General features: G+C 44.7%; 1 protein-coding gene across 3 annotated transcripts in view; it reads right to left on the bottom strand.

The window, feature by feature from the left end:
- The window catches only part of zmp:0000001168 (signal-induced proliferation-associated 1-like protein 2), an 84,205-nt gene that overhangs the window by 44,605 nt on the left and 16,164 nt on the right, over positions 1–23,436 (bottom strand). For 2 of the 3 annotated variants that reach the window (XM_041238079.1, XM_041238081.1), the window contains exons 2-5: positions 20,399–20,448; positions 5,588–7,807; positions 3,368–3,492; positions 2,371–2,559 (exon numbers count right to left, since the gene is read on the bottom strand). In XM_041238079.1, coding sequence (XP_041094013.1) covers positions 2,371–2,559; positions 3,368–3,492; positions 5,588–6,686 — 1,413 coding nt within the window. In that variant the 5' untranslated portion in view covers positions 6,687–7,807; positions 20,399–20,448. Of the gene's footprint in view, positions 1–2,370; positions 2,560–3,367; positions 3,493–5,587; positions 7,808–14,120; positions 14,334–20,398; positions 20,449–23,436 lie in introns of those variants that run through there. The other variant, XM_041238080.1, reaches the window with a different exon arrangement.

Below are 23,436 nucleotides of genomic sequence, written 5' to 3'. Positions count from 1 at the left end.
CATACCTGTGATACTCTTTAAAAGATATGCATGAGTGGAGGAGTGCAAAGTCAGCAGGATTAATTCAGGATTTCCAGGGATAAATCCCATGTCAGCGGCAGGGCTTAGTGAATGTGAGACAAGCAGCTGGAACCCACACTGCCCCAGGGACATCTTTAATGATTTAATTAGTGAGACAGGGAGAGAGATGGAGAGACTCCGAATCCAGGGCGAGCTGCAGTGTGTCAATCAGGAGGCGGGACTCTGGGGACAGAGAGCTGCTTCCCTTCTGTTTTATTTAGCTGATGTGTCTCCGTGGTACTCTTGAAAAGGGGACAGGGGAATGCTCAGCTAACGATGCTATCAAAACCAAACCAAATCCAACCCATCAGAAATAAGTAACTCCACATATCTTTTGCTGCTCCAGTAACACAGTCCTCCAGTGTAATCCAATCGTTTTAACCGTCTAAGATGTACATCGACACAAGAACAATTCCAAAAATACCATCCACAGTGGGCTAGTAGCCTTTCTGCTGGTGAAATCGTTCAGAGGTCCCGTTCTAGTCCAAAACCATCACATAGGACAAAACAAGCAGAGAGGACTGGAATTAAGCATTAAGACATAACTACTGTCTAATACCTACAGTAAGACCTGGATAATCCACACTGCGCCCTCCCCAAACCCCTATTGCACTGAATGGTGCGATCTCCTTTACATTCTGGAACCTGTCTGTTCTATTTGTAAACGTTGTCTGTCTAAAATCAATATGTCATTATAATGGAGAAAGTAAAATGGATCCAACCCTTGAGTTACAAGGTGCACCTGGACAGCACTGCTACCATGTGTGCTGGAATGGTTTCAGATAGTTTCTACCTGTTGTGGGTGCAGTGTTAGATTGGACAGCACCTCTGTACACCAGCACACTGCATTAACAAGGGTGTTACTGGGCAGGTTTATCTGTGTCTGGACTGAAGACTCAATTCAGAACAACTGGGTTTTAACCATCCTGAAGCATGTGGGACCGAACACTAACCCATTCAAAACATTGCGTGAGGTAGAATGTAGCTTCCCTCACTCTCCCTCCCCTCTCTCTCCCTCTCTCATTGCTGGCTCAGTCTCTATAGCCAGTTTAATTGCCCAGATTCGGTATGGTTCTGGGTGCGTATGTGTGGTAATGGTTTTGTGCTGGAAGCTCACCCCTTGCTCGTCCAGTTTGGGCAGATTCTCCCTGTCTTTGTGGTAAGCAGAGGCCAGACGCTCGCTCTCAGATTCAGTATGGTTGTGCCTGCCTCTATGGTTTTGGGTGGTGCTCGTTTAGTTTGAGGAGGGTCTCCCTGACCAATCTGTCAGATTTGGTATGGTTTTGCGTCCCTCTATGTGTGGGGATGGTTTGGGGTAGTGCTTACCCCCTGCTCATCCAGTTTGAGGAGCGTCTCTCTCTCAGATTCGGATGGTGCATGTTACTTTATGTGGGGATGGTTTGGGGTTGTGCTTACCCCCTGCTCGTCCTGTTTGAGGAGCGTCTCTCTCTCAGATTCGGATGGTGCATGTTTCTCTGTGTGGGGATGGTTTGGGGTTGTGCTTACCCCCTGCTCGTCCTGTTTGAGGAGCATCTCTCTCTCAGATTCGGATGGTGCATGTTTCTCTGTGTGGGGATGGTTTGGGGTTGTGCTTACCCCCTGCTCATCCTGTTTGAGGAGCGTCTCTCTCTCAGATTCGGATGGTGCATGTTTCTCTGTGTGGGTATGGTCTGGGGTTGTGCTTACCCCCTGCTCGTCCTGTTTGAGGAGTGTCTCTCAGATTCGGATGGTGCATGTTTCTTTGTGTGGGGATGGTTTGGGGTTGTGCTTACCCCCTTGCTCGTCCTGTTTGAGGAGCGTCTCTCTCTCAGATTCGGATGGTGCATGTTTCTCTGTGTGGGGATGGTTTGGGGTTGTGCTTACCCCCTGCTCGTCCTGTTTGAGGAGCGTCTCTCTCTCAGATTCGGATGGTGCATGTTTCTCTGTGTGGGGATGGTTTGGGGTTGTGCTTACCCCCTGCTCGTCCTGTTTGAGGAGCGTCTCTCTCTCAGATTCGGATGGTGCATGTTTCTCTGTGTGGGTATGGTCTGGGGTTGTGCTTACCCCCTGCTCGTCCTGATTGAGGAGTGTCTCTCAGATTCGGATGGTGCATGTTTCTTTGTGTGGGGATGGTTTGGGGTTGTGCTTACCCCCTTGCTCGTCCTGTTTGAGGAGCGTCTCTCTCTCAGATTCGGATGGTGCATGTTTCTCTGTGTGGGGATGGTTTGGGGTTGTGCTTACCCCCTGCTCGTCCTGTTTGAGGAGCGTCTCTCTCTCAGATTCGGATGGTGCATGTTTCTCTGTGTGGGGATGGTTTGGGGTTGTGCTTACCCCTTGCTCGTCCAGTTTGAGGAGGGTCTCCCTGACTTTCGGGGAGGTGGAGGCCAGGCGGATGGAGTGAAGGTTCAGCTCGGGGATGATGTACTCCAGCAACTTCTTGGGGGACAGGCCCCGAGGGGTGGGGTGTCGGGCTGCTGTTGGGACAGATTCTTCCAGGATTGACCCTCGCAGCGTCTTCAGCTGCGGGGGAGAGACACTTACAATAACTGGAGGGTATTGGGAGTCACATGATATGGGACAGAACAGACTGGGAAATCTAGGACATTGCCACACTTGTTTCAGTGCCATCCAAAAACAAGGCACCAGTCATATAAACATGTTTCAACAAAAATGTTTCTGTTATGACAACCAAGAATGATACTACATTGAATTTTGTGCCAGGTAGCACCAACCATTGCAGAAATATAGACTAGTGGGAGGGTCTGATCCATAAATCTCAGTATATATTGAAGGAGGAGATTATTTACTACTCAGGGTTACCAAGTTATGTAGCGAGGAAGGGGTCTGGGTGTGATGCAAGGGCAATGCGTGTAATTCTGTTTCAAGGCTGGTGACACCATCATTCTGACAGCGAGTACAGAGCTATGGCCAAAAGTCTGGCATCACCTAAAATGTTTGGATTGAGATATAATTGAGATATTTTATTTAACATCATGTAATCAAAGCAACTACTAAATGATATCACAAAAGTCTTCCAGAGGCCATAATAGCAGTACAGTGTTTAATGTTAGATGCCACATTTTTCAATTTTTGTCTGTTTTTCTTGATTTAAAACTACAGAGTGGTGTGTAATCCAACATGTAGACATGACATTATTCAGCATGATTCATCTGACTTTATGAAGCAGAATGAGTTAACTGTATAGGGTGATGGAAAGTGTCTGGCCTGAGCTGTATATAAAAAAGGTTAGCGGTACAGAAGGTAAATCTCATGTTATATGTGATAATAAATAAACGAGAGGAGGATGAGCAGAATGCCGAGTGCTTGCCTCTGTGGTTCTGAAGATGATGCGGTAATTGTACTGAGAGCCACTTGATCCCTCCTTCTCCTCCCGTCGGAAACTGATCGCTACCGGGCCTAGCCTCTCGTCCGTCCCGAAGAAATTCTGGTGATCTGGAGGGAGATAATGAACCAGCTCTCAGACAGAGCACCTGGGTGTACCCCTAGGACCTGAGTTATATCTGCAAGACAAAGCCATGCATCTCTCTCCAAATAAAAACACTCTCTTAAAAGTGTGCTCCAACAGTCTGGTTAACCCTTCTTTAGGTTTCAAATATTCTACCTATTTTTAAATTAATAATACCCTAGTCTGATATCCAGGGGTTAATTTGTAATCAAATAGGTGCTGGATCTTATAGTGAAGGAAGAGGGACGGAATTTTTGTTTCTAGTCCAAGTGCTGCCCTTGATCTACAGCTGCTCCCATACATGCTCTCAAGTTCTCCTCTGCTTGTGGATCAGGGTTTGGGGTGGGCATGCAACTACCGACACCCACAATAAGAGACTTTTATCCCAATAATCCCCTCAAAGTGTTCCAGAGTCCCTGCAGTGTTCACAAGAAACGCATCATGTCGCCTTTGCTGAGTCCCGTGCTGTGTGTATCACAGCATTACATTTTTAAACATATTGGCGACTTTTTAAAACTTTTAATCCCACATCATGGGCTATAAATCAGCTGGGCAATACAGTCTCAAGATCAACTCGGGAGCGTTCGCCAGGGGTTAAGGAAACTCCAGATCAGATCATGCTCCCTCCTGCAGGTTCTCTGTTCCCACAACACACCACTCAGTTCAATCACCAGGATTGAATCATGGAGCACGGTTTGGATTCACTGCGGTGTTCCCAAGTTCATTTACCTATGATGTGGGAATAAAAAAATATCAAAGCAACCCAGGTTATGTTGAAAATATTACGGAGAGCGCAGGGCACAGCAAAGGTGTAGTAATGTGTTGTAAACACTGCAGGGGGTTCTGGGACACATTAAACCACAAATAAGGAACGGAATTAAAGGGACCCCTCACTAGCCCTCTTTACACCCCCTGAACCCGCAGTTTAAGGGCGAATTAAGGGGTAAACCTGTAAGAAAATGAATATTCAGGTTAAAGGATTTGCTGTCATAGTGTTACTAATAGCTAATTGCTAATAAACAAGGCTAGTGGCGCCCCTAAATTTTACAGATGACTGAGAAGCATACAAAAGTCACCATTGCAGAAAACCTTGGGGGACGAAGCGAAGAGCAGCACAACAGGTAATGACTCATGACAGCGTGATGTCATGACAGCGTGATGTCATGACAGCGTGATGTCATGGCACTGAAGCGTGACTTGTTAAATATTATATGTAGGATAAGAGATGGCTGGAGTCCAGTATAAGAGAATATGTTTTTAAAATTGCGGTGTAAAGGTTGCACAGTTTCTACTGAAACGACAAGGCCTTTCATTTGTTTTTTTTTATTTTTTTTTAATAATACATCCAGAACTAGAAAACCCTCAATGGGGCTCATTTTAGAAGTACTGAAAGAAGTAATAGACTCTCTTAATCATGGCTGACAGAAGTTATAATAGCACGTTTTTAAAATCAGTTTCAGGATTTGTGAGTTTACCCCAAGTGCATTCTAAGATTTAAAAAGTACTGGTCATTTTGTCTTATTCAACCTCATAGCTTTGACTGTGTTTGAATACATTTTGCAATAAATACAGTACATAGTGTACATAAACGGATGGGTAAAAGCATATTACTGGCTGAAAGCATGTCAGTTAACAGGAAAAGCAGCTGATTGGTTATTGACAGGAAAGAAGCCAGGGAAGGGGTGGTGACAATTTCAAACTCCAGATGGCCTAGGACGTACAAGACACAGCTTTATTTAAATAGAGATTTAAGAGTGTCGTAACCTAGTACCAGATAGCATGTTTCAAAATGCAAATACAGGTTTGTTAAAATGTGTTTCTTTCATAACTGCACATTAGAGACCTTATATAATGAATGAATGTGCATGGTGGAGAAATTGTTTGGAACTATTTTGTCATCTACAATTACTATAAAGTATTGTCTCAGGTTACCAATCAAGGCCTCCCCCCCCCCCCCCAAAATTCATCTTTGTTCTAGGCTAAATCAATTCTGTTTGACCTATCTGTACTCCTTTGAGTTATTAAAAATAGAAAGTGTGTTATTCATAGGTATGGAGATACAGCTGAACACAAGCATGTTACCTTTCATGTAGAAGTACTTGCGATAGTAGTGGGCTCCGAGGTCCACGTGCTCGATGAAGTAGCTGGTCTTGCCCTGCTGCTGGACGTGGCTCTCTCTGGGCTCCTCCAGCACGGACACAGCATCGTTTGGGCACTGGAAGTTCAGCTGCCCAGAGCTGCGTACCGATAGTTGCCCCAGGTCTGCTGTCTCCTCCCCGCCCAGCTCATTGCGGAAGTGCGGGCAGCTGAGGAGCAACTCATTGTCGTTCCCGTCCCCTTCGTCCAGCCCCAGTTCCTCGGCGCCTCCTCCCGACACAGCCCCGGGGGAGTGAGTCCCAGTGCCGCCCCCGGGAGGAGCAGGCAGAGCTGGGCTGCGGAGCTGAGAGGCAGCTGAGGCCCCGGAGGTGATGTTCTTCTTGCGGCTGATGCTGTCGCGGTTGGAAGCAGCCTCGGTCAGGTCAAACAGGATGCTCTGCACGTCATAGTGGGCGAAGTTTCGGACCCAGGCCCCTCCGGGGAGATTCCCGTTACAAGGCTGCGGTTGGCTTTTCGTTTTTTTCTGAAGCTCGGATTTGTTGGGCTTCTCTACGAAAGGGGCCCCGGCTGGAGTGGTGAGGGCTCTGAAATAGGAATCCTGCTCGGCTCCTCCTGCTTGGAGCCCCAGAAGGAGGAAGGGGTCTTTGAAACGCTGGGCTGGAGGACTCAAGGCACCCTGATCATCACTGCTCTGTGCCCTTGCTCGACTCTGCCTCTCCAGAGAAGATAGGCTCCCATACTCCCTATGCAGGACTACGTCTTGCTCCCCCAAAGCTGACCCACCTTGTAGATTATCCCCTCCGCCCTTACTGCCTCCCCCTTTCACAGACACTTCGAGATCCCCCAAAGTCACGTCGCTGTTGCTCCTCTGCATCATGTGGCTTCTCCCTGCGGACCGCAGTGCTCCGCTCCCTATCCCGGACCCTTTCTCCTCTTCTCCCTTCCTGGGTGGCCACTCGGCCACCACCTTCCCCCGCAGGGTACCGATTAGAGGCTCCCTCTTCGACTCGAAGGTCACCCCAGCCAAGGGAGGCCGAGGGCTTTGCCGGCGAAGCTTGCGGATGAAGAGGTCGTCCGACTGCATGGTTGACGCCGCCAGGGTAACGGCACTCCGACGTCCTCGCTTCCTGCCTGCCCGGCTCACTTCCTGTGTTGCTTCTCAGCTGTTACAACGCCACTTCTTTCTGCTGGACGACGCTGGGGATGCTCTGCACATGTAAAGGGGCTGGAGAAGGAATCGCTGGGAGGAAGCGGGCGTTCCCGTCGGTTTGTTCATGTGAGGCTGACAGGAGTCTGCTCCAGCTATCCTCCCTATGGTTTTGTGTGTGCCGATAAATCAAGAATCTTCCGGAACACTATGTTGTACATAAAGTCAGTTAACAGATGGTTAATAAGTTAGTAATTGATGGTTTTATGGGCTCTTCAGCTTTGGCTAACCAAACAGGATTTTGCATATGATATATAGTATAAAATGGCAATTTATTCAAGAAATACCGTGTCTGGAGTCACAAGGAATGAATACTTTACAGTTTCAAGTGGAAGCTGGTGTTTGCTTAACTTTTGCTACTGGGAGATAGATGAGAAAGTAAATATTGTGTAGAATATATGGATATGTTTCTGTATATATTGTATATATAATATACAACTGTCAATATTTATTTCTCTCTTAATCCCAGTACTTGAAATATTGCACTTTGAAGAGTTTGATAAAAATGTTGCCTGAGGGTTTTTAATTTAAAAGTAAGCAGCGGGTGCTCGACCTTCTCTCTTTAAAGGATGACGGCTCAATTCCTTGGATTGAAAGAATTTTAGATGTTTTGTATTTCCCCTTTAAGTAAGAATCAGCTGGCTCCAATCTCAGTAGTAGCACCAGTATTCTCCTTGACAACCGATATCATTTCCTGTGGCGGCCTACCTTCCCTCAAGGCCTCAAACAGAGTTCATCAGAACTTGTCAAACCTGTTGCCATAGAAACCGGGAAGGTGAGATAGCAGTAGAGTGAAAGCTCAAAATTATAAACACACTTTCTTCAAATAATTTTTTTTTCACGTTGATTCAAGCTTCTGGTTTCACGTCTCTTGTTTTGGAGCCAATAGGAGCTTGAATAGACCGAGGTTTTGGCACAGTCTCAACACAGTTGTTCTGGAATTAGCCCACAGTGTTACAGGTGTCTTTAGCTCCCTTCTGCTGGTCAATCACAAAGACCTGCAGAGAGCAAACAAACAAGGGAAAGAGTTAGTGTTGTTTAATACGAGGTCGTGGAACAATGAACATCTGTGTACAAGGGAATATCGGAGGGGAGGAGTGAACGGAGCGAGGCTGGGAGCTACCAGTGTTCATATAACCCAAACACAGACAGAACTACATACCGCATTATTATTCATATACAAGCTGACAAATCCAGCTCTCTTTGCTTTCCATTCATGACGGGGGTCTGCAGGTTTATTGGCTAGAGCGACGAGGTTGATGAAGAGCATACTGTTAGTGGCTGAGGAGGGTGATGTGATGTCACCGTTCCGGTTTGACTGGAATTCCGGGTCTGAGGAATGGTGACCTGGTCTACTGTAAGAATAAAGCATGGTAGAAGCGCAATATGGGATGCTGAGGTCATGAATGGGGTTAACTTAGATAAGTGGTATTTAAGACCTAGATGTCATTGGTAAGCAAATGAGGTGTCAGCATCAGAGGACTGATTTACAGAATGTGGAATAACTCCTGTGTTCTCAAGATAGATGGCTGGATGTGTAGACTGACCTTCATAAATCCCCAATATCTAATACTTGGTTAACGCCCTGCCCTATTCTCCACTGCATTACAACCTCAGGCTATAGGGGTTAATACCAATGTTGCAGGTACCTTTGCAGTAAGCACATACACTGCTGCTTTGTGGTATCATTGCTCTCATCTAATCCTCAAAGAGTAAGACAAACTGGACCCAATCAGAAGCTATGCCAGTTTCTGACCTCTGCCCTCCGAGTGTAAGAGAACCCTGGCAGTTTGGGTGAGGCCGTGTGGGTACAACGGACTGGGTGTGAACGTCATGCATGTCAACCAGCACCCTCTTATTGGAAACACAGCGATCACTCTACGAACTGGACAACATTGCACCTGACCTTACTGTTACATTTATAAAGGTGCCCCCAAACCTAGTGTGTTCCCTGCCTGTTCCCACCCCACTCCCCTCCTCATCTTCTGACAGCTTTAGCAGGGCTGTTTATGCTTCTCTGACGGGGACCCAGAGCTCTCAGACTTACCGCTATCATTGTCTTTCTCCCTGTCTCGGTTATCTAAGATAGACCTCCCAGCTCTACAATCACTGCAGGCTGAGCACAGCAAAGAACTTCCGGACCCTTTTTTCAGTTCAGTCTCATATCACCCAGACAGGCAGGCAGGCCAGTGATTTAATCATCCACTTTATCTTTTGTCAGAATGACTTAGCAGGTTATAAAGATGAACCCCCTTTTCATGACGCAAAAAACTGCTACTTATTGATAAAAAAAAAAGGCATTCTGCCATTCAAGCCGTGCTGCTGAATATGCTTTATGAATGTGAAATGACACAGGAGCTCTGGTCAGAAACAGCAGTGTTTTCTGAGTAAAGTATTTTCTTCTATGGAATCCAGCATTTCATGTGATGTGTCTGAGGATATAGATAAGCAGCGACAACACATTGCATGGGGTCGACCAGCATTAATAACAGGCTGTAGAGTTACAGTCAACATTTCCTACTTCGTTTGGGAATGGATGGATTTAGGAACTAAAATAGCATCATACAAACAGCTGGTTTATAAAAGGAAAAACAGAAACCGCGTGTTTTTTCGGAGTGGGGACCCTTTCCGACCTTTTCAGATTAGGGGTAACGGGTCCACAATACAGGGTTTTCTAAACAATTAAAAACAATACAAACACAACAACAATACAAATTTTGTCTAATACAAAATTTGATTAAAAAAAAAAAAAAAAATTAAAATTGAGATAAAAAATTGTTTAGAAAAAAGCTAGTTTGTAGAACTATAACACTTGAAAGAGTCTAAAACACAAACGGAATAAAAAATAAATATAAAAAAACAGTTTCATTGTGAACTGCAAAGTTTGCAACAACAGACCAATTAAAAACGTCAATAACATTGAGAAAAACAAATACATCAAATAATAATTAGAATGACTCCCTGCAGAAGATAAGTATAGTTGAAGAGCTATCCTGCTCTTTGTAACAACATGTGTGTGCAGGTAAAGTGTGTATATACAGTTGGAGTCAAAAGTTTCCATACCCCAATGGAAATTTATAATTTCTGGATATTTCTTGAAAAACAAAGAATTTTAAGAAAAATCTTTTGTAGCAAAAGTTTTGCTTCTGTGGATGAGGAAAACAAGTTGCAATTCTTTATTTCAGCAATTCTTTTGCAAAACTCTTTGCAAAAAATGAATTCAAAAGTATTCATACCCTTTGATGCTATGATAGGTTTGAATACAAGGTGCTAGAAATTGCAATCTGATAATGCAGAACCTAATTCTAGAAAAGCCTAGGAAATGCTGGATTGTAGGTAAACATTCTTGGAGAGTATAAAAGGGTTAGGCATAGGAGGATTCCTGTCATTACCAATAAGAAAATATGGGAAAAAGTAAAGAGCTATCTGAAGACCTTAGGCAGAAAATGATTTATTGCCATAAAGCTGGAGAAAATGATTTCCAAGCATTTGAATAACCCAGTTTCAACTATTGTTTTTATTATCTAGAAGTACAAGACTCATGGTACTGTCTCAGCGCTCCCTCGGTCTGGAAGAAGGTTCTAGCACCAAGAACAAGCAGAAGAATTGTGAGGAAGGTTAATAAGAATCTGAGATTGACTGCCAAAGATATTCAAAGTGAATTGGACTGGGGTTTCCATTTCAACCACAGGTCGAGTATTGCATGGTGAAGGTCTCAATGCTCGGAGGCCAAGGAAAAAGCCACTCTTAGGAAAACGTCACAAGGACAATCGCTTAAAGTTTGCAAAACGGCATTTGAATGATGGATATGAGTTCTGGTTAAAGGTTTTGTGGAGTGATGAAACAAAACCCGAGCTATTTGGTCACGTTGATAGTCGTTACGTTTGGAGAAGTCTGGTGAGGCGTACAAAGAAAAGAACACCATACCTACTGTCAAGCACGGAGGTGGTAATATCCTTCTATGGGGCTGCTTTTCCTCTAATGGCACAGGAAATTTAGTTCCAATACATGTTAAAATGGGTTCCATTGCTTACCAAAAGATATTAGCCAATCATCTGAAACCCTCCGCTACAGAACTTGGTTTAAAGAGCAACTGGATGTTCCAACACAACAACGATCCAAAGCACACATCAGAATCTACTGCAGAATGGTTAAGAAGAATGAAATCAAGGTTCTGGAATGGTCTAGTCAAAGCCCCGATCTGAATCCCACTGAGAATCTTTGGTTTGACCGTTGTTTAAACACAGTGAATGGCTTTTAGAGACCCTCCCTGTTAGGTGACATTCAGAGGGCTTTAGCATAACATGGCAAAACAAGCAAACCAGACTGGCTGCACAGTGCGGTCAACCCACACATAAGCTGGCTCTGGCCTGTGTTTGCACAACGGTCACATCTTCTAAAGATCAAACAAACAACATAAGTTGGTCAGTTTTACAGCTTTGTTTTATATTATAAGCCACAGTTGAGAAACCAACCCGTCACCAGCCATTAGTCAAAAGCCCAGTAGATCAGGGGTGTATGCATGCAACATACGATCCGATTCTACTGGCTGCAAATCAGCCACCCATTCTCATGTTTAGTAGCAGTTCCAGAGTACAATCTTTGTGTCTGATTTATAATAAGGGAATGTGAAGAGTGACTCTTATTATAACAGAAATCAGTTCGGAAAAGGCAGAACAAACAGGAAAAAAGACCTCAACACAAAAGCAAAATGTTTTTTTTATTTTAACTTTAGAAATTGTGATGTATGTTCTTTGCTCCGGATGACGTGTCATGTGATGGAGTGGCATTCTGACCAAGCTCAAAGCGCATGAGGCGACATCTCTGACAATAATAAGAGACGCCTAACACACCACGCCCTCACTGAGAGGCTCCCCTGTGTGTACACAAACCTGCAGAGCAACTACACAAGTCAGTAAAGCAGTGGAAACATTAAACCACCTTTTCAGGAACAGTGATTTGAAACCTGGTTCCAGGAGACCAGGAGACTCAGTTTGAGGTCGCTGTATCAAATCTCTCCTGGTGTGCCGTGCAGTGGCCTGAAACCAAGTCTCCTGAAACCAGGTTCCAAGCCACAAAGCGGCTTCATGTTCCCTCGGCCGACCGTGAACGAGCATTCAAGCATCTGAATGAAAACGTTCATGACCATAACATAATCAACAGTAGGTACAGTCTATAGTAAGACACGGCAGTGAACAGTTTAATGGAAATCGGACCAGTGGTGTTGAAGACCTAGATGTCATGAGGTAAGCAATGAGGTGTCAGTCTCAGGTTATCCTGTGTTTCTCTTATCAGTTTTTTTTGTTCAGTGATTTAGTTATTATTTGTTTGTTTTTTATTCCAGTGTAAGAAATATAGATGTCTAAACCGTTTCAGAGGTGTGTGACAAAAAAAATCTAAGTGCTGTGGCGAATGTGTCACTAACACTGGTCTCGTCCATTCAACTTCATATCAGTTTGAACCAGATCAAACCACGGCACTCGAACTGAAGAACTCCCCCACATCTACTTCCTTCAGTGCTGCATTGCTTCCTGTCTCGGATAAGGAAGAGCGCGTTTTATTATTATTTCAAGATCACGCTGCAGGCTGCTGAGCAAACCACGGCTCTGCAGGATTTACTGAGTGTGGCATTTCAAGCAATATCCAGAGTAAAAAGGCTATGGCACATCTTAACTGTACGGAACTATTCAGCAAATACACTAATAGAAAAACATCACTGCCCCTTCCTGTAGATAAGTGGCTCTTTGTTAATTGTTTAAAGCTACAATTGTTATAGCCTGCCCTGGACTGGAGGGAGCAACCTTTCTCTTAGGAGGGTGAGGGAGGGAGCAGTTCAGTCTCCGTGCCTCAAGCCTGCCCTGGACTGGAGGAAGCACCCTTTCTCTTAGGAGGGTGAGGGGGGGAGCAGTTCAGTCTCCGTGCCTCAAGCCTGCCCTGGACTGGAGGAAGCACCCTTTCTCTTAGGAGGGTGAGGGAGGGAGCAGTTCAGTCTCCATGCCTCAAGCCTGCCCTGGACTGGAGGGAGCACCCTTTCTCTTAGGGGGGTGAGGGAGGGAGGGAGCAGTTCAGTCTCCATGCCTCAAGCCTGCCCTGGACTGGAGGGAGCACTCTTTCTCTCAGGGGGTGAGGGGGGAGCAGTTCAAAGGCTGTGTTAAAGGGCAGCAGAGTGCCTTTCTGATGTCCTGCAGTGTGTTAATACCAAGCTTTTTCTGTTTTGCTCTCCTCTAGGTTTAAATAATAATTCTCTAATCCTAACATTTTTTAAACACTGCACGGCATTTAGTGCATTGTAAAATAGCTGATTTCTATTTTAAACGCTTAAACAATTTTTTTGGCACTAGTTAGCGGAAGTGAACAGTCCAGTTGGTTTCATGTGGGTATATCCGGCATTAACATTTCTGAAAATCCAATATTGTACCAAATATAGTCTTGCAGCTAAATAATATTTATCAAGAACAGTGAGAGTCTCCTTTTCTTTATTCTGGGCTGGGAACCTTGCATAGAAAATCTACCCAACAGTGAATTTGGCAGCAGTTCCCAGTTCAGCATCTTCTACTATTAATTAGAATTATTATACTGATCACTGGTAACCTTTGTTCCAATCCTCACATAATATAATGATTTACATGCAAATAAAAATTTTCCTATCCAACTAACAGTGTGATTTTTCATGGACCCAGCCTCCCGAATAATGTCTATAGATAATAATAATCTTTACATAGCAGACCATCATCACAAAGCGCTTTACAAGAGATGAGACTAGGGTGTGTGAACTATGCATCAGCTGCAGAGTCACTTACAACAACACCTCCCCCAAAGACGCAGCACAAGGAGGTTCAGTGATTTGTGGAGAAGCACACAGGGAGTCAGTGGCTGAGCTGGGATTTCTGGGACCTCCTGGTTACAAGGCTGTATCTTTAACCACTGGACCACACAGCCTCCTGGTCAAGTTTTTTATCTTCTTAGGTGAAAAATTGACTGCACTGGCACTGTAGCTGTGTAAGATTCCTCAAGGGCTTTGCCCCTGGACCCCACTGGGGGCCTGGTTAGGAAACTCCTTGTGCAGAGGAAAGGCACACTGCTCCTCCACGCTGCCCAACCCTATAGAGAGCTCCTTGTTTTCTGTAGCAGTCTAACCCTAGTTTCACCTCTCTCTTTATCCACCATTTAAATGACAAAACTCTTCTTTCATATCTCTCTGAACCGCTCTGAACAGTTAACTTCAGTTACAGTAGCAATCACAGATTGACTTCAGTTATTAACAAAGCTTGGTGTGATAATAATAATTGAGTCTCGCTTGCTGTCTCTTACCTGCAGATGACTTTGTGCATTGGAACGGTTTGTAGTTTGTTCTCGTCTCTGTTTGTCTCTTCTGCTTTCTCATCTCTATTTTAGCTGGCTTTTGTGACGTCGCTTGCCCGTTGCACAAGCAGGGTTCTGGTTTGTCTGTCAGTGTTTCCTGTGCTGCACAGTTTGCTGTTCACGTGTCAAACACACACACAGCCATGCAGGTGCTCCCGCAGCATTGCTCACTTTGTGCTAGGCAGCTCTCATTTTCCCACAATGACGTCTTTTTAAGGTCAAAACATGAGGACTCTTACATGCAGTCCATCTGTCTGTCTGCCTGCCTGTCTGTCTGTCTCTCTGTCTGTCTGTCTGTCTGTCTGTCTGTCTGCCTGCCTGCCTGTCTGTCTGTCTGTCTGTCTGCCTGCCTGCCTGTCTGTCTGTCTGTCTGTCTGCCTGTCTGCCTGCCTGCCTGCTTGCCTGTCTGTCTGTGTCTGTTTGTCTGTCTGTCTGTCTGTCTGTCTGTCTGTCACACTGTGCCGAGTGAACACTATAACTACCTTAATTTTGTACCAATCTTCCCCAGACTGTTAGACTTTTTGCTTTTGGCTGCAACCCAATACACTTTCAATTTGATATGAATATTTTAAACCTGTACATGCCCTCGTTCACTTTCTTAACTAAAGTGACCCATAGGCATTACATCATCACCCTAATGTGTGTGGGCAGACGTGCCTGTGCTGATCGCTTCCTGCAGGATTCTGAGGACACGCTGTATGCCTGGACTGGTTACTGTTCAGCTCTGGCCAAAAGCTTTGCATCACCCTATAGAATGAACTAATGTTGCATCATTAAGTGGAAGGATAGCTGCTGAATAACGTTACGTTAACATATTGAATTGCACGCCGCTTTGTAGTTTTCCATTAACGACAAGCTGACAAAAACGGAAAAATGTGACATTTCGAAATCTAACATGAAGTGGTATACTGCTATTATGGTTTCCGGTAGAATTTTGCGATATCATTTTGTAGTTTTTTTGATTACATGATGTTAAATAAAATATCTAAATCATATATATATATATATTTAATAACACGGCAGGGAGTGGCTTAATATCCTCTATGCCAAAAAAATGTGCCAATGCACATTTGTGTTAATTGTTTCATTATTAATTATCATTGTAAATTAGAGCCAGGTGCAGGGTATTTAAAGAAAGCAGCCGGTGTGTTCCGATCTGCTGCTGTGTGGAGGGTCTGGTTGATGATGCTTTCAACCGTTTCAAAAGGTGCTGTGTGAAAGCCTTTTTGTGTGTTATGTTTTTTGTTCACAGGTAAACAGCTTAGCTGTCCTGTTTATAGTTTAGGTTCCTATTGGTGTTTTAGTTAGTGCTGGGGGAAAAAAAGAGCTAGGTGTTTGTTTATTTTGTTTTTAGTGTTTATTAAAAATAGCATGTAAGCGCTTTAAAAATCTCAATTTCTGTGTCCTGCTTTTAAAGGGGCAACGAAACTGTGAGTTACAATCGTATCACAAATATATATATGCGTGTGCGTGTGCGTGTGCGTGTGCGCGTGTGCGTGTGCGTGTGCGTGTGCGTGTGTGTGTGTGTGTGTTAAGAGAAGAAACAACTACTGTTCTAGTCGAGTAGTTGGTGTAAAAATAGCCCCACTGTGTTAAATACTGCTGAATCTTGTATTTCAACATGTCTGGTGCTCTATTTTTGCAGTAACACTTTGCAGTTTGAAACAGCTTGTATGTATATATATATATATATATTTTTTTTTTAAATGTTATTTATTTCTTCATGGGCCCCTAACTGTACTTCCGTCTTTCTGAAACCACACGCCTCACTGTTTCTTCACAATCACTACTAGTGAGAGACAGACAGAGAGACAGGCAGGCAGACAGAGTCCCAACTGAAATGGACCTGCTGCTGATGGAAATGAACAAATATGATTTCAAATCAGATAACATGGTCCAAAAAAAACACCCCCTCAAACCTAACCAACCGCGAAGAAGTCAAGTCGACAAAAGCGGTTTCTAATATACAGGTTGTTCCCACGGTGGAGTTCTGCCTAGCAACAGACAGGAAGCTGACCCAGTCATGCTGCTTTCTGATAGGATGGTAGAAGAGCACACTATTGAGGCATGCTGCTGCCTCACTCCCACAGCTGGCAAAGCAACTCCATCAATCTGCCCTGCTCCGACTTCCACTGGCGACACACAGGCTACACGTGCGTTTGTTCACATGTTACAGCAAGCATGGATTCTCATTTTAAAACATGCTATCTGGCCAAACGTTTTGCCTCACCTTATAGAATTAACACATGTTGCTTCATAAAGGTTGAATGAAAGCTGCTGAATAATGTTACGTTAACATATTGAATTGCAGGCCGCTTTGTAGTTTTCCAGATACTTCACGAAAAAACTGACAATTTTAAAATGTGACATCTCGAAATCCAACATGAAATACTGCACTATTATTATGGCTTCTGGTAGACTTTTGCAATATCTTTTTTCCTTGATTACATGATGCTGAATAAAAGATCTGAACTGTGTGGCCATAGCTGTAGGCTTCACAAAGTTCACAGTTTCCGTGTCTTCCTCTCAGGGTATCTGTTACACTTCCTGGGTCGCTGGCTGAAAGCATGTTCAACAGGTGAAGCAGCTGGTTGGGGATAATTTCACCCTCCAGGCAACCAAGGAAGTGCAGCACTAACTGAAAACACACCTTGCAGACAGAGATTTCTTTAACTAGACGATTAACTAGAGATCATGTTGTAAAATAAAAATACACGGTTAAGATGTGATTTTTTCAACACTGCACATTTGAGAGCTGCATCAGAAAAGGCGGTGCTAGAATTATTGAAAGGAGCACATGTGCGCTGCCTGGCCATTTTATTAGGACCTGTCTGTCTCCTTGATTGAGTTTGGCATGGCTCTGGTGTGTTCTCCTGGTACACCCTGGTGTGGGGCATGCTCTCCTGGTATACCCTGGTGTGGGTGTGCTCTCCTGGTACACCCTGGTGTGGGGCGTGCTCTCCTGGTATACCCTGGTGTGGGGTGTGTTCTCCTGGTACACCCTGGTGTGGGGCGTGTTCTCCTGGTACACTCTGGTGTGGGGTGTGTTCTCCTGGTACACCCTGGTGTGGGGCGTGCTCTCCTGGTATACCCTGGTGTGGGGCGTGCTCTCCTGGTACACCCTGGTGTGGGGTGTGTTCTCCTGGTACACCCTGGTGTGGGGTGTGTTCTCCTGGTACACCCTGGTGTGGGGCGTGTTCTCCTGGTACACCCTGGTGTGGGGCGTGTTCTCCTGGTATACTCTGGTGTGGGGCGTGTTCTCCTGGTACACCCTGGTGTGGGGCGTGTTCTCCTGGTACACTCTGGTGTGGGGCGTGTTCTCCTGGTATACCCTGGTGTGGGGCGTGTTCTCCTGGTACACTCTGGTGTGGGGCGTGTTCTCCTGGTATACTCTGGTGTGGGGCGTGTTCTCCTGGTATACTCTGGTGTGGGGCGTGCTCTCCTGGTACACTCTGGTGTGGGGCGTGCTCTCCTGGTATACTCTGGTGTGGGGCGTGTTCTCCTGGTATACTCTGGTGTGGGGCGTGTTCTCCTGGTATACTCTGGTGTGGGGCGTGCTCTCCTGGTATACTCTGGTGTGGGGCGTGTTCTCCTGGTATACTCTGGTGTGGGGCGTGCTCTCTGGTATACTCTGGTGTGGGGCCTCTCCTGGTATACTCTGGTGTGGGGCGTGTTCTCCTGGTATACTCTGGTGTGGGGCGTGCTCTCCTGGTACACTCTGGTGTGGGGCGTGCTCTCCTGGTATACTCTGGTGTGGGGCGTGTTCTCCTGGTATACTCTGGTGTGGGGCGTGCCTCCTGGTATACTCTGGTGTGGGGCGTGCTCTTATACTCTGGTGTGGGGCTGGTATACTCTGGTGTGGGGCGTGCTCTCCTGGTATACTCTGGTGTGGGGCGTGCTCTCCTGGTACACTCTGGTGTGGGGCGTGTTCTCCTGGTATACTCTGGTGTGGGGCGTGCTCTCCTGGTATACTCTGGTGTGGGGCGTGCTCTCCTGGTATACTCTGGTGTGGGGCGTGCTCTCCTGGTATACTCTGGTGTGGGGCGTGCTCTCCTGGTATACTCTGGTGTGGGGCGTGCTCTCCTGGTATACTCTGGTGTGGGGCGTGCTCTCCTGGTATACTCTGGTGTGGGGCGTGCTCTCCTGGTATACTCTGGTGTGGGGCGTGCTCTCCTGGTATACTCTGGTGTGGGGCGTGCTCTCCTGGTATACTCTGGTGTGGGGCGTGCTCTCCTGGTATACTCTGGTGTGGGGCGTGCTCTCCTGGTACACCCAGGGTCCCTTGATTACTCTTGAAAGCTAAAAGAATAGCTTGCTTAAACATTGTTGCGTACCAGTGTTGTAATTCTGAGACAATGGCTACTTTCAACACAATAATGCAGCCCTCAGGAAGTCTGAGTCCTTGCAGAGAAAAATATTCAGCTTATTTTTAGACAATGTCACTTCCTGAGTGCATTTTAAATCAAGTAAATAGCATACATTTCAAAAGGTTTATTTTTTTATTTTATTTATTTTTTTTACATTTTATTTTTCAGGAGAAATATATAATTTAAAAAAAGAATATGCCCAGGGAGTCATCTTGTGAAAAAAAGATCCATTCTGAATAGTTTTCCCTCAAGGCCTCAAGCTTTTTCCTCTGCGTTGAGTCCAATGGGCTGAGATGCCAATTCCTACAGTGTCACTATTTCCACTGATTATATTGAAGTTATTTTATTTTTTGTATTTTTTTCTTTTCTGATTGCAGGAGTGATCTCTGTGCGCTGTGTTCCGTCAAGAGCAACGAGGAAAAGACTGCAAGAGACGCTCGCCAGACTACTGTTCACAGACACAATGAAAAAATACCATTTAAAAAACAATGCCACGTTTAACATGACCAGCACCTCTTTCATATAGGAAAATATGAGCTCTGAGAGGTAATGAGAGTCACTGGAATCACATTGTTAGCTGTATGCACTGTAAAAGAAAGCACAGTCCAAACATATACTTTTTAAAGTCTTTGTATAAAAATGTCATTTTGGTGTGCGTTTTCCGACAGCCTGGATTTAGGTCATTACTTTTAATCAGAGCAAATGAATGCTAAATCTTTAATAAATTCCACTGAGGGCCTTTTTTTTTTACATGCAGCCAGAATGAAATATTCATTGGAGCTGATTAATATGCAGGCTGTGTAATCCCCTTGCCGCTCCCTCTCCATGCTCTTCACTGTCAGCTTTTTGTCCTTCAGATTTCCACTTGACAATCAATCCGATCACAGCTCCGTATCACACACTGACCGGCTGACCTGCCTGCCGCGTTCCATTCACACCGCGTAACGCGATGACCTTTCTACCCACGGCAAACCATAAAACGCTGGATTTGTTTTAAATAAATCCAGCAACGACCATTTCGACTGGAAGCCCTTGCATTGAACGCATTGAAAGAGACTTTAGATTGAATGTTTGTCACAGAGTTGAAAGGTCACATGGCATGCAATGGAAGGCTGTTCTGTCCCGGTAGGTAGGGTTCTCCAGACAAGCTCAAAGCAGCTCAGAACTACACTTGGTTAAAGAAACCTCTGTTTGTAAGCCGTGCTTTCAGTTAGTGTTGACCTTTCTAGGTCACCTGGAGTGTGAAATTGGCCCCGCCCCTTCAGAGCGTTTTTTTCCTGTCATTAACCAACCAGCTGGTTCCTCTGTTGACTGACATGCTTCCGACAGTGACCTGGAATGCACTGCTCTGGTGAAATGACCAAAGAAGACAAGACAAGCAAACTGAGAACTTTGTTTAACCGAATGTAGAAGTTGCTGAGGTGAAACGGTCCAGGAAGTGCAACAGATTTCCTGAAAACATATCAAGTGTTGCAATGAAATGACTGCACATGTGCGCTATAACATGTGCTCCTCTCAAAGCTGCACATCTGAGACCCTTCATAGAGCACAAAAGGTGAAATAATATCTTTATATAGCGCCTTTCATAGTGGACCACAATCACAAAGCGCTTTACAGAGGCAGGCTGTGAACTTGTATGCATTGTTGCAATAGGACATTGATTGAACATCTCACCCGCAGGACGGAGCACAAGGAGGTGAAGTGACCTGCTCAGGGTCACACACAGCGAGTCAGTCAGTGGTAGAGGTGGGATTTGAATCAGTGACTTTCTGGGAACAAGCCCTGGACTTTAACCACTGGACAACACTGCTTCCTATGTGCACATGTTTTACAGCTCAAATACAAACATGATTAACTTACTTGTAATTACTTTCCCTTGGCTTGCTTCACACTGCGTACAGAGATCGCTCCTGCAATTAAAGAAGAAGAAAACACAATAAATATATTTATTTCTTCAATATAATCAGTGAAAACAGTGACACTGTAAAGAGTTGGCATCTCAGACCACTAGATTGAACGCAGAGGAAAAAGCTTGACCTGTAAGCCATATGATTCCAGTCCATTCAGCTAAAGAGCCAGCTCTGTAGTGGAGTGGTCAGCCCTGGTCAGTATTATTAATCCATCAGCCGCCAGGAGTAGATCCATTACAACACTCAGCTATTCTGTAACCTTCTTTCTAAACACATATAAATACTACAGTGCAATACAGCTCCCACACAGCACATTCACCTGACCTGGTCTCATTTAACAGGGCAAAATGTAGTCGTGTGTCAGACCCCTGATAAGCTGTTCCACATGTGTATAACTCAAAATGTGACTCCTACTTTGTCACTCAGCTTCCACTGCCCCTGTCTCTTGCTCTCTGTGTTCAGTATTGACAGGGTAATGAGATCATTTAGGATTGTACAATCTTCAATCAAATGCCGTCTTTCGTGTCTTCTTTTAAACAACTTTAAAGCTGATTCACAGAATAGAAATTATAACACTAAAAGGGTTCAAATCAGGGTTCCACAAACGTATTATAAAGATGGAAAATATGAGTCATTTCTTCAGGATAAAAGGATATTATTTAAAAATACAGGCAAGCCATTTGTGAGGAGAATCATCTTTAACTATGGAAGGATTTAGCTTTATAAACACACTACACAGCACACACAGACACTAAACAGCACACACAGACACACTACACAGCACACACAGACACTACACAGCACACACAGACACACTAAACAGCACACACAGACACAATAAACAGCACACACAGACACTACACAGCACACACAGACACAACAGCACACACAGACACACTACACAGCACACACACTACACACACACAGACACAATACACACAGACACAAACAGCACAGACACACTAAACAGCACACACAGACACACTACACAGCACACACAGACACAATAAACAGCACACACAGACACACTACACAGCACACACAGACACTAAACAGCACACACAGACACTAAACAGCACACACAGACACACTAAACAGCACACACAGACACAATAAACAGCACACACAGACACACTACACAGCACACACAGACACAATAAACAGCACACACAGACACACTAAACAGCACACACAGACACTAAACAGCACACACAGACACAATAAACAGCACACACAGACACACTACACAGCACACACAGACACTACACAGCACACACAGACACAATAAACAGCACACACAGACAGACACACAGACACAATAAACAGCAGCAAACAGCACACACAGACACAATACAGACACACAAAAACAGCACACACAGACACAATAAAGATTGCTTGCCGAATGACATGACGGTCTTAAAAACATCAATTATCCACTTTCCATTAAACTAGTCATTTCTTAATCTAGAGTATTCTGCACTGCTGATATACACCATGCTCACCTTTCCATTAGACTGACAGCAGTCCTTTATTTTGCTGTTTCCCCATGCTTATACTCTGCACCAGACCTCCACAGTGCTTTGCCATGTTTATATATTCTTAACCACGCCTCTCTGTGCTTTGCAATGCTTCCCTATGCTTTACCAGACCTCTCTGTGCTTTACAATGCTTCCCTATGCTTTACCAGACCTCTCTGTGCTTTACAATGCTTCCCTATGCTTTACCAGACCTCTCTGTGCTTTACAATGCTTCCCTATGCTTTACCAGACCTCTCTGTGCTTTACAATGCTTCCCTATGCTTTACCAGACCTCTCTGTGCTTTACAATGCTTCCCTATGCTTTACCAGACCTCTCTGTGCTTTACAATGCTTCCCTATGCTTTACCATACCTCTCTGTGCTTTACATGCTTGCCTGTGCTTTACCCCACTTTCACGGTGCTCTATTACACTTTGCTGTGCTTTCATGAATCATTTTAAATGGTTGCTGACATGCTTGTTAAGATTTCAAAAGCAAGCCTTGGTAAATGTCAATACCACAACCCAATGCTCTCAATGAATATTAAAGCCCTCTAGAAGCATCTCCACAATCCCCAATGACTTCTTACATCTTTATTATGCCCAGGTGGGCCAGTAATGTAACTACAAGCAGATTGAAAGAATGCAACAGTGTTTCTCACCTTCTCCTGGTTTTACAAATCCTTACAGGACGAGGGAAAGACAAAGACTGCTAATATATCAAGTAAGCAAAAACAAAGCGATTATACTCCATGGTAGATTCATTAAAGGGGAAAAAAACACCCAGGAACACTTTACATGGTGTCTCTAATAGCTGTGTATTTACATAGTACATGGTAAATACATGTGTACTTACATACCGTTACTGTGTTATTACAATTGTATTAGAATAGGGTTGGGGTTAGAGTGAGGGTTTGGGGGGATATGGTTAGGGTTGAGACATGCAAACAATTGCACATTAAGTACTTTTTAACTGTGCATAAAAAACGCTATCATTATTAGTAAGTATATATGTATCGTAGCGATCTCAGTTCCTGCAGGCAGGCGCATCACACAGGGCGAGGCGATCCACACACAGGCGGAGGGCGCGAACCCGGGACCTCCCACACTAAAGCATAGCGCCAATACCGCTGTACAAAAGAGCCGGCTCCTTAGCTAGGACCGTATATCAGGATTATGTCTTCGTGTGTGATTACATCACCTACCAGCCCTGCTGCTGCCTCCCTGCACGCTCCAGTATTTACTAGTAACTACTATGTAAATACACAGCAATTAGAGACGCATAATGCAAAGTGTTACCCAACTTCCTTGTCCTTTGACCCACTTTCCCCTGCTATCCCATTCAGGCCCCTTACAAAATATTTTAATGATCACATCACAAGTGCAGTGATACCCCAGCTCAACTCAGTTTTAAGAATGTGAAACTAGGGCTGGGGTTTTTAACTGCCCAGTTTTTCCCCACTCGACCCCCTT

The sequence above is a fragment of the Polyodon spathula genome, chromosome 47, assembly GCF_017654505.1.
Source record: "Polyodon spathula isolate WHYD16114869_AA chromosome 47, ASM1765450v1, whole genome shotgun sequence".
In the NCBI taxonomy this organism is placed as follows: domain Eukaryota; kingdom Metazoa; phylum Chordata; class Actinopteri; order Acipenseriformes; family Polyodontidae; genus Polyodon; species Polyodon spathula.
The sequence above is the reverse complement of the archived record's forward strand: the minus strand, read 5'-3'. Positions and strand labels throughout refer to the sequence as shown.